Raw genomic sequence first — 15,287 nt, forward strand, 5'->3', positions numbered from 1 at the left:
GGAAAAAGTGGGAGAATAAAGCATCTACTAATAATGAGGAAGATTATACTGTGTCTCAGCAATGAGGAAGATTACATATGTCATATGAGGAACGGTTGAGAACTCTGGGTCTGTACTCGTTGGAGGTGAGAAGCATGAGGGGGGATCTTATTGAAACTTATAGGATACTGCGAGGCCTGGATAGAGTGGACGTAGAGAGGATGGTTCCACTTGTAGGAAAAACTAGAACCAGAGGACACAGCCTCAGACTAAAGGGACGATCCTTTAAAACAGAGATGAGGAGGAATTTCTTCAGCCAGAGGGTGGTGAATCTGTGGAATTCTTTAGCCGCAGAAGGCTGTGGAGGCAGAGATAGATAAGTTCTGGATTAATAAGGGGATCAGGGAATGTGGGCAGGAGAATGGGGATAAGAAAAATAGCCATGATTGAATGGCGGAGCAGATTCGATTGGCTGAGTGGCCTAATTCTGCTCCCATGTCTTATGGTCTTATCCGCATCTTCAATAATTTCTTCTTCGGCAATCACTTGCTAACGAGTATGATTGTCCACCTAAGAAGCTGCATGTTATTCGTCATGGGTTCTGTGGGTTCTTGCATGGCTGATGAGTTCGATCCTCGAGCTGTATCTTCGACCTCACACTTAGTAGGTGTTTCTGAGAGATGAGATCAGTCCTCGGACTCTAGATCACTGGTATTCCTTGCTCAGGCTTCTTTTCTAGTCTTTCTCTTGATGAAGGGTTTCTCCATTCATCTTGATGGAAGGCGAGACCGGATCTTGCCCTGGGGCGGGTTGATAAAGGACTTGATTCTTCTTGAGGTTGAGGCTGAGACTGATTCTTTGGTATGCTTTCACGAAGGTGACAAGCATGGCTTGGAGATTCACTTCTGAGAGAGTGGAGATGGCGATGTCATCCACATACTGAAGTTCCATGAGCAATGTCAGTGTCATTTTATCATTGGAATTGAACCGGTTGAGGTTGAAAGGTTTTCCGGTCCATCCTGTAGACAATGTCCACTCCACTGGGAAACTTTCTCTGGTCAAGGTGAAGGCTGGTGGTGATGGAGGTGGAGAAAAGGGTGGGGGCGATGACACATCCCTGCTTTGTTCCAGTCTTGACCTCAAAGGTTTCTGTCTTATTTCCCTCATTGAGGACTGTTGCTGACATATTGTCGTGGAGGAGTAGGAGGATGAATTTCTCTGGACAGCCGGCCTTTGACAGGATCTTCCATAGCACTTCCTGATTGACTGAGTCAAAAGCCTTGTTCAGATCAATGAAGGCCTAGTTCCTCTTTGTACCTCCACCTTGGCTGATTGATGAGCTCTCTTCTTTGCCTTTCTATTATGTCATTTTGCCATTGTGATATTGCTCCTGGTATTTCTCTTGTATTTGCCAAGCAGTGAAAATCATGTCTGTTGTTCCAGGATTTTAACGAAAGCCACACTGGTTTTCCAAAAGGTTTCCTTCAGAAACTGGGAGAAGGCAGCTCACGGGGATTAGGGCAATGATCTTCCCAGCGCTGGAGAGTAGGGAGACTCCTTGGTATTTCACACAGTCCGCACGTCTCCTTTCTGGAAGATGGCGGTGATGACGGGCTCCCTGAGGTCGGCAGGAATTTCTTCTCCATCCCAGATTTTCAGCGACAGGTGATGGAGAGGATGGGTGATCTCTTCCTCCAAGTTTGAAAATCTCCATTGTGATCCTGTCTGTTCCTGCGACTTTTGAGGCTTTTCCATTCTTCTTGTTTTTAATGGTTCGTCCACGTTTAGTGGGAGCCCAAGATCATCTTTGTAATAGATATAGGACAGAGGTCAGAGGTGGGTTTTTTACGCAAAGAGTGGTGAGGCCGTGGAATGCCCTACCTGCAACAGTAGTGAACTCGCCAACATTGAGGGCATTTAAAAATTTATTGGATAAGCATATGGATGATAAGGGCATAGTGTAGGTTAGATGGCCTTTAGTTTTTTTTCCATGTCGGTGCAACATCGAGGGCCGAAGGGCCTGTACTGCGCTGTATCATTCTATGTTCTATGTTTGATGGACAGTTGGGGAATTTCCTCAAACACGTCCTCATCTATGATTGTGTAATGGTTTGGGAGTTCTTTGACCTGTTCTCTCAATCGGAGACTGATATTTTCTCTGTCTCTCGAGAGGTTTCTATCCTTACTCTACACCAGTTTGAGGCCTAGGCTGTTGGATCCATATATTGCCTTGGTAGCAGAGAAGAAGCCCTGGGTGTCATGCTTGTCGGTGAGGAGTCACAGCTCCTTAGCATTCTCAATCTTCCATTGGTTCTTGATTTTGCCTAGTTCCTCTTTGTACCTCCACCGTGGCTGATTGATGAGCTCTCTTCTTTGCCTTTCTGTTATGTCATTTTGACATTGTGGAGAGCTTTTCTTCTTGTCGATGAGGTCATGGTTGGTGTGGCCTTCCTTGTCGAACCAGTCTTGGTGTCTCCTTCTCTTGTAGCCAATGGTTCCTCCATAGCTTGAGATGATGGCTGGCTTCAGCTCTTTCTAGTTCCCCTCCACTCCTTTAGAATGGTCATGTAAAATTGGAAACAAGCAGAATCCTTAAAGCCATGATGGGAAACTCTCAACTGACCTTAACCACAGACTCCATCAAGACTCAGCTACAACCAGACAGAACGCAACACCTTAACCACGGGACCTCGTCAAAGCTCATGTTGACTGAGGCAGGTTCAGACACCAGAAAACCACAAGGCCGAAGCGCAGGGCGTGTATTGAAGAAATAACTTTGTAACAGAACCAATGCGGTTGGAAGAACTGGTCATTCCGCCTCTTGTTCTTTCAGAGCGGAACACATGGACCTGACCTCTTCTCCATGGGATATGCGGACAGATGAGCATAAATCTCCGAGCTCCGAGGTCATTTCTCCAGCAACAACCTTTGGGACCCACATCGCACATACAACACCTTGAGTGAAAACTCAGAAAACAAAAGAGGACCTCCGAAGAAGAAAGAACCTGGTCAGTTCTAACGAGGTAGTATCTACTTATGTGTAAATCTGTGAGTCTGGAGACAATTGTCATCATTTGTAAAGCATAAGAATTGCATGCATGGTGTATTTGATTGCAGTTTCGTTTATAAAATCATGTTGAATCATAAATTACAGTGTAGAGTGTTTGTTTGATACATAAACTGTTGAAGAATATGAGACCAGGAGGCTCAACAATGGACACTTTGGAGATTTTGGAGAAGACATTGATGAAAGTTTACAGAGGTGGCACGGTCGCACAATGGTTAGCACTGTTGCTTCAAAGCGCCAGGAACCCGGGTTTGATTCCCGGCTTGGGTCACTGTCTGTGCGGAGTCTGCATGTTCTCCTCATGTCTGCGTGGTTTTCCTCCGGGCGCTCCGGTTTCCTCCCACAAGTCCCAAATGACGTGCTTGTCATGTAATTTGGACATTCTGAATTCTCCCTCAATATACCCGAACAGGCGCCAGAATGTGGGGAGTTTCACAGAAACTTCATTGCACTGTTGATGTAAGCCTAATTGTGACTCGAGTAAAGATTATTATTATTATTACTACATGAAGAACATCAAACTCAAGCAACAAACACTAAAAAACATGAACCTTTGCCAGTTCAGCCAACACTGAGAAGGTCTGCAAGAATAAGGCGCAAGCCAGAAAGACTGAACTTGTAACAGATTGTAAAAATAAAAATCTGAACGTGTATATAGATATGCATATCATGATGAAATGTAAAAAGTAATTTAATACATGTAAATAATTTCACTTTTCCAAAGGAAAGAGGATGTGATGATATGCATAAGGCAAGTTTGTACATAATGTTACGCATGACCTTCGACCACTAGGTGGCAGTGTCCACCCTTTTCCTCTGCAACCGGATTGATATGAACGCCCCCCCCCGCACCCCCCTGTGCTAAACATGACAAGGTTGCTGGTCAAGATCTGGCAGTGTACGAGTATGTGGAGAAGGCTAGGAGGATGCTAGCCCACCAACTTAGGAAGTAGAAGGTGGCGAGGGAGATTGGAAGGGTGAAAGACTGGAGGGGAAGAGTGCTACTGGGCCCAGTGGGAGTGAATGGGGTATGCGAGGAGTTTTACAGGAGGCTTTATGAAATGAAAATCGCTTATTGTCACGAGTAGGCTTCAAATGAAGTTACTGTGAAAAGCCCCTAGTCGCCACATTCCGGCGCCTGTTCGGGGAGGCTGTTACGGGAATTGAACCGTGCTGCTGGCCTGCTTGGTCTGCTTTCAAAGCCAGTGATTTAGCCCAGTGTGCTAAACAGCCCCTAAATTGGCGAGGGAGGGAATGCGACTGTTCCTGGATGGGCTGGAGTTCCCCAAAGTGGAGGAGGACCTGGTGGGGCCCCCATTGGACTGGTAGAGGTGATGGAGGGCATGTGGACGATGCAGGCAATATTGCTCGGATGGGTTTCCTGTAGACTTTTATAAGACGTTTGTGGCCCCTGCTGATGAGGGCATATAATGAAGCGAGGGAAAAGGGGGAGCTCCCCCCCCTACATTATCGCAGGTGTCTATATCCTTAATACTTAAGAAGGATAAAGATCTGGAGCAGTGTTGGTCCTATCGCCCAATATCACTATTCAATGTGGATGCTAAGTTGCTGGCAAAGGACCTGACCTTGCGAATTGAGGACTGTGTGCCAGGGGGGTGATAGGGGAAGATCAGACGGGGTTTGTAAAGGGGAGGCAACTGTTGGCAAATAGAGATTACGAAAACATGATAATGATGCCCTGGAGGGGCAGGATGTGAAGGTGGCAGTGGCAATGGACGCAGAGAAGGCTTTTGATTGGGTGGAATGAGAGTACTTGTGGGAAGTGTTAGGACAATTTGTGTTTGGGCAGGGGTTTGTGGACTGGGCAGGATTGTTGTATAGTGTGCCGGTAGTGAGAGTGCGGACGAATCGGGTGAGCTCAGGGTACTTTGGGTTACACCGTGGGCCAAGACAGGGGTGCCCACTCTCCCCCTTGCTTTTTGCCTTGGCAATAGAGCCATTGGCAGTGGCGCTTAGAGCGTCGAGGAGTTGGAGGGGGATTGTGCCACGGGGTGGGGGGGGGGGGGGGGGTGGGGGGGGGGGGGGGGGTGGTGTTGAGCACATGGGCTCGCTATACGAGGACGACCTGACGACCTGCTGCTTTATATCTCGGAGATTCTTCGGGGGAATTATGGGTATTTTGGAGGACTTTGGCCGGTTTTCCGGATATAAGCCAAATATGGGGAAGGGTGAGGTGTTACCGATCAAGGCCAAGGGACAGGATAGGAGGTTGGGAGAGCTGGCATTCAAGGTGGTTGGGGTGAGCTTTAGATATTTGGGCATCCAGGGTGTGCGGGGATGGGAACAGTTACACAAGTTGGATCTGGCTCGGTTGGTGGAACAGATGAGGGGGGGATTTCAAGAGGTGGGATGTGTCGCCACTGTCACTGGCGGGGCGAGTGCAGTGAAAATGATGCTGCTGCCGAGGCTCTCATTTGTCTGTCAGAACCTCCCAATCTTTGTCCCAAAATCATTCTTTAAGTCAATACTTTGGTCTCTGGGTTTGTGTCAGCGGGGAAAACCCCACGGGTTAAGAAGGTGCTGTTGAAACGGGGGTGAGGATGGGGGCGGGTTTGCCTTGCCTAACATAATCAATTATTATTGGGCAGCAACCATTGCTGTGGTGAGGAAGTGGGTAGTGAGGGAGGGGTCAGCAGGGGGACGGATGGATGTGGCTTCTTGCAGGGGAACTAGTTTAGGGGCATTGTTGCCGGCGCTCTTGCCGGCCAAGTACGCCACCCTTGGGACTACAGGATAAGGTGCTATCGATGGAAGGAGTGGATGAGGGCAAGGTATCCGAGATCTAAAAGGAGCTAAAGGATTGGGAGGGAGCCCCGATAGGGGAAGTCAAGCAGCATGGTAACACAGTCGTTAGCACTGTTGATTCATAGCGCCAGAGTCCCAGCTTCAATTCCCGGATGGGTCACTGTCTGTGCGGAGTCTACACGTTCTCTCTGTGTCTGCGTGGTTTCCTCCCGGTGCTCCGGTTTTCTCCCACAAGTCCCGAAAGACGTGCTTGTTAGGTAATTTAGACATCCTGAATTCTCTCTCTGTGTACCCGAACAGGCGTCAGAATGTGGCGACTAGGGGCTTTTCACAGTAACTTCATTGCAGTGTTAATGAAAGCCTACTTGTGACAATAAAGATTATTATTAAATGGGAGGAGGAACTGCAAGGGGGGGGGGGCATATGGAATGTGGGAGGAGGCTTTGAGGAGAGTGAATGCGTCCTTGTCATGTGCGAGGCTCAGCCTTATCCAGTTTAAGGTTGTACATAGGGCGTACATGACAGTGGCCAGGATGAGCAGGTTTTTTGAGGGGGTGGAGGATTGGTCTGGGCAGTGCAAGGGGGAGGAGGGCCCGCGAACCATGCTCACATGTTTTGGGCGCGTCCGGAACTGAAGGGGTTCTGGCAGGAGTTCGCAGACGTAATGACCGATGTGTTGAGGGTGAAAGTGGCCCCGAGTCCTTTAGTGCCAATATTTGGAGTGTCAGAAGACTTGAGAGTCCAGGGGGTGAGAGAGGCCAATGTCCTGGCCTTTGCCTCCCTGGTAGCTTGCAGACAGATTTTGCCGACGTGGAGGGAATCGGAGTCACCGAAACCATTGGGTGAGCGACCTGGCAGAGTTCCTGGGTTGAAGGAAATTAGGTTTGTCTTAAAAGGATCGGTGGATGGGTTTGCCAGGAGATGGAAGACGTTCATCGACTTCTTCAAGGAGAATTGAGATGTCAGCAGGGGGCGGGGTGGGAGGAGATAAAGGAGTTAAAATGGGGAAGGCAGGACAGAAGGAGGGAAATGGCAGGGGGTGGGGTTGGGCTGTTGGTTAGTTATTTATTTAATATGATGTTCCTGTTTATTCTTGTGTTTGTTTGTAGTTGCTGTTCATATATATGCCTTAATAAAAATATTTTTTTAAAATCCAAATATGTCAACAACTTTCTGTGTTTTTAATTGCTTTTCTCTTCAAGTCGTGATCGGATTTCGAGTGCGGAAGTTGAATCGATGGATGCGTGGGGAAATGTAGAGTGTACTACTCTCCCAGTGGCAATACAACAAAATGACTGGCGGCACGAAGAATCTTAAAGGAACCAATGTAAGATAAGGGTTTCAGGCAAATATTCAGTTTCAGACAAAGAACAGGCATACATAACACCATGCATTTTTAAACATCAACGTGACTTAGTCTCTAAATAAAAATCAACTCCAAACATTTCACCCTGAAATGGTCCTCTTTAAATATACCCCCCCAAAAAAAATGAATGGAAATAAAGGACACTGATACACATTGTAAATAGCTGGCACCAGTGAACTTTAATCACAAAGATCCCACAGTGACAAAACATAACAGCATTACGTGATAGACATGACAAACTCACTTGACTTTCCATGGTTCAGGATGGTCAAAGTACTGTAGTAGTTATAATTTAAATGTCCTGGCACAATAGTCGCACCAGTGATGCTTAAACAAGTATATAAAAATATGCCATTAAATCCATATCAACAATTAAAGACAGAACAGTATGTACATAAGAGGAAATATATACCATTATTTACAATACACAAAGTTGGCTTCTCCCATTGCCAAGCAATTTGCAATATAACAAACAAATTGTTGTTTCCTCTCTGGATAAAGTTTTATTTCAGGTCTTTATTTCACTGTTAGCTCTTTGAACTCGGGTATAAGTGGCTTTTCAATGAAGTTCCTTTCAGGTAAGTTACAAAGCAATCCCCTAATATCAAGCTGACACATTAAAGATACCACTATCCTTTCCAATTGGAGTACAAGTTTGTGAAACTATTAAAATATGGGATATTAGAATTAGAATTAGAACAGTACAGCACAGATTAAAAAGAAAAAGGGAACTTTTCTTGTGTGTTTACTTATAATGTCCCCATGCACCATGAATTAGATTTAACGTGTCTTTTAGTTGTAAAGAGACACTGACACACAGTACAATATCTGGCAAGCCAGCTGTCTGGAACAATGTGGAATTTTAGGATATCAGTCAGTAACCAATACAAGTAATCATGCTGGTGAATGACATATAATGAAACACATTGACAATGTTTGTGCTAGTACAGATAAATCACCCACTGCAATGGCTCATGCAAATCAGGCAAATATAGGACAGGCCGTGAACTTAGCCTATTTCCAAACAGCTTCAGCCTGCTTTAAAATCAGCTCTCCACGGGTAAAATCCAAGGAAAACACTTTCGGAAGTTATTCTTTACTTTGTGGTGTTTTTCTTTACGTCTTTAATATAAAGGTTTTCAGGTAATGGCATTTTTAGTAGCAACATTCGTGAAGATGTGTGATACTTTGACAAATTGAATTTTCAACATACGGTGCGCGTGAAAGGAATATTACATTTTTTTAAAAACTCCTTATTATCACCACTGATGAAGACACGGTGAGCAAGCAACTAGAAATTGCTGATATTCACAAAGGACACAGCATTCATTCCAGGTATAGAAACATTGTGTGCTGAGGTGCCAGCACCATCTCAAACCAAGGATTCCTGATAAAGATTGTGGGTCACCTGCCCAAAGGCAGTGAGGGTCCTTCTTCAGAGAGCCAGAGACGTTCTCGATGATGTCATTGGGACCCCACCGCCATTTTAGAGTCAGTCAGAGCAAAGAAGCAGCTGTAGCTTTCCTAATTGATCATCGGCCAAGAAACCACTCCAGGTTAGTGCGTTTCCTCCTTTGTGGGATGAGCCTCAGAAGAAAGTGTTGGCCTCCCCTGACCCAGACCCCCACCTATTCCCAAACCATTGTGCACTGGTAATATCTCTCTTCATACTTATCCTCCTCCATTAACTTCCTCTGAGCTGCCTAAATTTCACAGCCAGGAAGTTACTTCCAGCCATAATTTAGTTTAAGGTGCTGGTACAACTCAGGAGAATATATGCTGAATTCTGTAACTGTAGTAATATATCTTTCCTGAACTCGATGACGAATAGGCTGTTCACTTGGCCACCTTCCTGCCTGGGAATTAAAAGCTTCCCAGTATCTTGAATAGTCACTATATTTCAATTATATATTTGAATGTAATCTTTGAAGTGCTCATCTTTGTTCTGAGCTGCTTGATCATCGATGTTACTGGACTCATTTGATTTCTCTTCTCTGTCCTCAATTAATTCTTGTCTGTTGATCCTTATCCTGGTTCAAAAGATGGTGCAGGGTGTTCTTTGTAACTATACATACCAAACCTGGGCTCATATGTCTTTTTGTTTATTTCTTGTGATTAGTGTGATTCACTCCTTCTCTGGCCTTGTTTCCGGATTCATTCCAAATCTTAAAATTAACATGGGTCTCTCCAAAAGATGTACAGATAATTGGGAAATCTGCTTACCAGCATTGGCTCAATCTCCATTGATATCCTAACAAAATTATATTGAACTCAGTCTTGGAAATTTCATGGGACTTGGCCACGGCAATCTTTTTGTTTTTGGGGGTGGGGGTTTCAGATTTCCACGGTCCCTTGTATAAAAAGGAATGTCTAGATTTTACTCCTAAATGGCTTGGTTCTGTTTGAAGATTATGCTGGATTCCTCCACCAAAGGAAATAGTTTTTTTGTGGCTTCCCTATAAAATCCCATTATCATTTTAAATACCCTGAATTGATCACCCCTTAATTTTTTCTGAACTCAAAGTCAGGTTTATGCAGCCTATCCTCAATGCTTTAAGCCGTGGTGTCATTCTGGTGAATCTACACTGTAGCTGTATCTTTCCTGAGATTCAATGGCCAAAGAATGAACAGCAATGTCAGCTGCTCTGGAGTTTTTAAGATGAGTTGTGTATCATTTCATAGAATTTACAGTGCAGAAGGAGGCCAATTGGCCCATCGAGTCTGCACCGGCCCTTGAAAAGAGCACCCTACCCAAGCCCTTTGGGCTGTGGGAGGAAACCCACGCAGACACGGGGAGAACGTGCAGACTCCGCACAGCCAATGACCCAAGCCGGGAATCGAACCTGGGACCCTGGAGCTGTGAAGCAACGGTGCTAACCATTGTGCTACCGTGCCGCCCATTTATTTTCTCATGCACCGTGACTTCCACCAATCAGTTTTCTATTTTACCCACTCTTGGTACTCGGTACAGAGCATTCAAAACCAGTTTCCGGGCGACGGAGGGTGGTTTCAATGCAAAATCCCATTGGTCCGAGGAACCAGAAGAGAAATACGTCACGGGGGGCACAAAAGATTCCCCCCCACCCCCAAATGTCTCCAAACAAGTTTCAATTAGCTCATTTGCTTATTCTGATGGACGCTACAAAACATTTCTATGGGCCTTCTGAGTTTACTTGTCTCTTGCCATTTCCCCACTTACACATTACAAACTGCTCTTTGATCAGAAGTTCAATTCTTTTCTCCCTTCCTTTTGATACATTATGAAAAAAAAAACAATTAAACTGAAAGTAAACTTCTTGCTGGTGAGATCAGTATTCTGGGTTGTATTACAACATACACCTCTTCCCCCTGAATTGTGTTACTCAGTCTAATTGTACATCCAATATTAGTCTAGGCACTTAAAATTCATTGCTTATACTAGGCAGCTACAATTCTGCCTCCCTGGCATCAGTGACTTCAGGACTTTTGACTGACACAGCTTCCTTTGCTCTTGGAACGTTAAGTATGTTGAGCTTTTTCCAGGCTCCACATCACACCATCATTCTCCAGCCATTTAGAAATCACGATTTAACTATGGGTCAATTAAAATCTCTGTTCACCCTGGGAGGAAACATCAGCATCATCAGAACTTGTGCAACTATTGCTTCACTGGTACAAGAAACTAGAAGTAAATGTTAGGCAGCTAATAAGAGTTTGCATTCTGCACAATTTCTTAACTGTTCGATTGGAATCACTGGTTTATGGTTCATCGATTGCTGAAATTCTATTGGCTAAAGTACAGTGGGTAATGCTGCACTAAAGCTGCGTTTTCACCTTCACCAAATGAAATCCAAGATGACATCAACTTGTTTACCTCAAGTTGATGCTGTTAGTGAGAAGAGAGTTGTGTTACTTGTTTTGGGCCATTGCAAAGCTGAGGCTGCTCATTAGCCCAAAACGTGTAGTGCAAAATTGTCTATTAGTGCCACTTTCTGTCTACTGAGAATGACAGCCACTAAAATAAGTATGCCAGACTCCTGGGTCAACAGGTCTTCTTTCTATGCATTACAGTAAACATATTTCTCAGGATCATCATCCTGGAGGTCATCATTGACCAGAAACTGAACTTGTCCAGCCAGAATGTGGCTGCAAGAGCAGGTCAGAGACGGAACAATTAACTCACCGCCAGACTCCCCAAAGACTGTCCAACATCAACAAGACACACGTTCTATGGAATATTCTCCATTTGCCTAGATGAGTAGTTCCAACAACACTCAAAACCAGTTGATAGTAAAGAATTTCACTGGACAGATTGTATGTGCTGTATGACAACACAGATTATAGAACCCCTACTGTACGGAAGAAGCCCATTCGACCCATTGGGTCTGCACCAACCCTTCGAAACAGCACCTACCTCGGCCCAAATCCTCACTATATTCCTGCAACCTCACCCTCAGGGGCAATTTAGCAAGGCAAATCCACCTAACCTGCAAATCTTTGGACTGTGGGAGGAAACTGGAGACCCAGAGGAAACCCACGCAGACACGGGGAGAAAGTGCAAATTCCTCACAGCCACCCAAGACCGGAATTGATCCTGGGTCCCTGGTGCTGTGAGGCAGCAGCGCTAACCACTGTGCCACCTCTTTGCAGATACCATTTTAACCCAGCTGATAGCCTATCTAAAAGCAGGATTCTAGCCCCTGTGCAGTCGGGTTAAGCAATCACTAATTAACATTTAATTCAATGCTTGTCTCTGTTGTTTTTCGTAGTTCTAGAATCACGTCCATAGTTCTAGAATCACATTCATGTCTATCCGGAGCTGGAAGGGGAGCGCAGGGCAGAATTTTCACTTCATTAAAGTCTTTAAAACCAGTGATTGGCTGCTTGACCTTTGATACAGCATTCAGAAAGAAAAAGACAGAGGAGAATAGAACATGTGTTCTGCCTTTCAGTCTTTGGGTTTTTATCAGGCAAAATCGTTTGCAAGGAAATGCTGGGCATGAATTAACTAAATGCGAACTAAGTCTCATAGCGAGCGCGTTTAGCTGCGCTTCTCCCGGCGCTCGCAGCACAGAGAAACACAAGGCTATCAAACGCCACTCGGGTTAGACAGGGGCCTCAGCGGAGAACGCACGGCCGAGGCTGACACAGCCCGGTTTCCTGCACTGAGGAACTTCACTCGCTGGAACTCCTCAGTGTAGCGCGAGATGGGGACTCCATTTTTAAATGATGTTCTGATCTCTGGAACGCACGACACAGCCCCCGACCTCAAGCCACAACTCACAATGAGGGGGTCCCTGGGCCCCCCCCTCAATACTCGCACAGGGCACCCCCCGACCCAAGCACCACCGCATGAAAAATGGCAACAGGGCATCTTGGCAGTGCCAACTTGGTACCCTGGAAATGTCCCATTATCTCGCACCCAAGTGGCACTGCCAGGGTGCCACCCTGCCCAAAGGGCCTGCACCTGGTTGTCTCCAACCCCCTGACAGATTCCCAAAGAGTATTGTTCCATCAGTCCCCATTTGTGGAGACCAGTACTGATTGGTGCTCGCTCGAGGTCTGCAAGGCGAAAAGGATAGATCCAAACTGCTCGGGTACCTGAGGAAACTGCATTACAGGGAGACCAGCTATCTCGCTCTAATATGCAAATATGTCAGAAGTGATCCCGCGCACAATGGGCAGGCTTTACATTGAGACTTTGAGTGTCAGGTCTTGCAAGGCATTGCGAGCCAGGTAGATCCCGGGAGCAGTGTCTCCCGGCTTCTATCGGCCACGTTGCGCTACGCGCTGATTTCTGCACCCAACGTGGCCATTCGATCGCGCCTGTGCATCCAGCAGGGCAAGGGGCTTGGCGTGTGAGCCGCGCCAGAAATGCAGTTGTCTTCATTTTCAGATTTTAATCCTATATTTTGGAAATTTGTCTTTCCAGAAGTAAGTATGAAGCGTAACCTTAACATCAGAAAGTTTATCTATATGCCTTGCATTTGAAAGGCTTTAGGAGCCACGTCATTGAACAAAATAAACAGATACTGGGCTAAATTCCTGTCTCCACTCCCCATGGGTGCAGAACTTTGTTGTCATCGGTAACAGCTTATGTTCAACTTGGATTGCCATTACCTTGACCCCCAAGAGTCATTCAAAAATCCGCTTCCACTTTCAGAAATAAAAAAGCCTTCATCAAATATCCTACCCAATTCCGAACATTTAAAAGTGAAAATGGGGGAAACCCACAAGCGGTCAGTGAGCACCTGTAAAGAGAAGAGCAAGTTTATAATGTTTTAATTGTGTACTGTTCAGTTGTATTAGAAATTCCAAACAGCATCTTCTGCATTTGCGCTGATTTAACACCAAGCATCTCACAATATAACTGCTGTTTTATTACAGAATTGTTATGGGGGGAAAAAAAATGGAAGTTCCACAGGGAGTTGGGAAAAACCGCATTGTGTTCACCGAGGTTATGAACTGCATACTTCAGTCTTGCATTTTCAAAATCTCTGCTACACAGAATGAACAACCAGGTTAAGTTACAATATGTAAAACAAACTTTGTGAAATTTCTAGAAATACCTTTTAAAACAAAAAGATAAATGCATAAATTAAGTGCTGTAAAAGGTAACTAAGTTAAAATGAACATAAATACTGTACAGGAGGACCAATGCGATACAACTGACCAAAAGGTAACTCCGATTGTGATTACGGCCGTTGACAGATTGAACCGACTATGTGGCATTAATTAACTGCTGCTTCTGCAAATGTCCCGACAGTCCTCTGGTTGAATGCTCTAAATAAGTGATGGTCCTCCATTACCTTGGCCACATATTGCACATTGTCATTTTACACACCCTCTCTAGTTTGTGTGTGAACCAGCTCCATTCTTCAAAGCCAGTTGAACACACCCAAGCACATACTAGAACGCGGCAACTGTGGACACACAATGAGGTACTTATGATGCGATTCATCGGTCCTCTGAATGAATGTGACAGCACATGGAAAGACATTTGTACCATGTCCCAAAGGTGATAACACGACAAACACAATTCTCTCGCATGCAGATTCTCTGGGAATGAAGGTTCACAAACATGTCTGTTTTGGGCATGTCAGTACATACACGCATGTCACGGTGAGTTCCATTTTGCGATTCGTATAAATATGACGTATTAAAGTGAGGTCTTCTGATCGCCAAAAGGCCTCTTCATTTCAAACAGCAACAAACAGACAGAAGTCCACTGTCACAATATCCATGCAGACCACCAACATTGTCCTAGACAGGTTCTCACAGATGAACTTCTCATCAAAAATTATTACTTGAAGGTTACTTGAAACTTAGTCACGTTGCTAGCAGGTTGAAGCACAGATAAAGGTTCCCCATGATTGTTGCTAAAATGGACTGTCAGCGTTTCAACATTTGGTCAAACAGATGAGAGGTAAAGGGGAAGAGAGCTCTGACCATAAATGAAGATGTCCTGTACAAAATATTATTCCCACTATCCTCCTTGCCTTTTTTTTTTGCTTAACTTCCTGCAACACATTGCATAATTTCTTGATTCCAAACTTAGTGGCTTCTTTTTCATCAATGGAACCCATAATTATCATTGGTGATGGGGGCTTTCCTCTCTTGTTCCACATGCTCAGTCAAAGCTCCCACAACCTGGAGCCATTTCATATCCACGTCATACTGTGCGACAGACTATAACGTCACAAGCATTGCAGAAAATTCAGGCTGAGCGTTTCACAATCTGTAGACATGTCTTAAGACTGCCGATCATTCACTCAGGGTCTTGCTCGTGTACAGTAAAATAAAACAAACAATGCGCACAGAGACTAAATGCCCAAGCATTAGACAAAGCACACTGGGAGACAAACAGTAACAGTAGTCTTGTAGCCAACACCAGGCTTCAATCTTCTCACACACGCCACAGAAGCAGATGGTTGGTGCTATCGTCACGGCCGACAGTCTCACTGCTGTTGGTAAGGCGGAAGTCTTCATACCCGTCTCCTCCGCTGATAACCAGCATGTTGGTTTTTAATGGAATAATGGCAGACGATCGGCGCCTTGCTGAATCTCGCTTCTGTGAACCAATGAATCTTTCACCACCCGTACTGAGGCGACCTAGAGGACAGTATAGAC

The 15,287-nt window shown here is 45.2% G+C and overlaps 1 protein-coding gene across 1 annotated transcript in view; it reads right to left on the minus strand.

Annotated features, from left to right (window-relative positions):
• Positions 1 to 7,333: 7,333 nt before the first annotated feature.
• The window catches only part of LOC119977696 (rho guanine nucleotide exchange factor 17-like), a 502,702-nt gene continuing 494,748 nt past the window's right edge, over positions 7,334 to 15,287 (minus strand). Inside the window, exon 21 of the mRNA XM_038818879.1 lies at positions 7,334 to 15,269. Coding sequence (XP_038674807.1) covers positions 15,064 to 15,269 — 206 coding nt within the window. The 3' untranslated portion in view covers positions 7,334 to 15,063. The remainder of the gene's footprint in view (positions 15,270 to 15,287) is intronic.

The sequence above is a fragment of the Scyliorhinus canicula genome, chromosome 14 (assembly GCF_902713615.1).
Source record: "Scyliorhinus canicula chromosome 14, sScyCan1.1, whole genome shotgun sequence".
Taxonomy (NCBI): domain Eukaryota; kingdom Metazoa; phylum Chordata; class Chondrichthyes; order Carcharhiniformes; family Scyliorhinidae; genus Scyliorhinus; species Scyliorhinus canicula.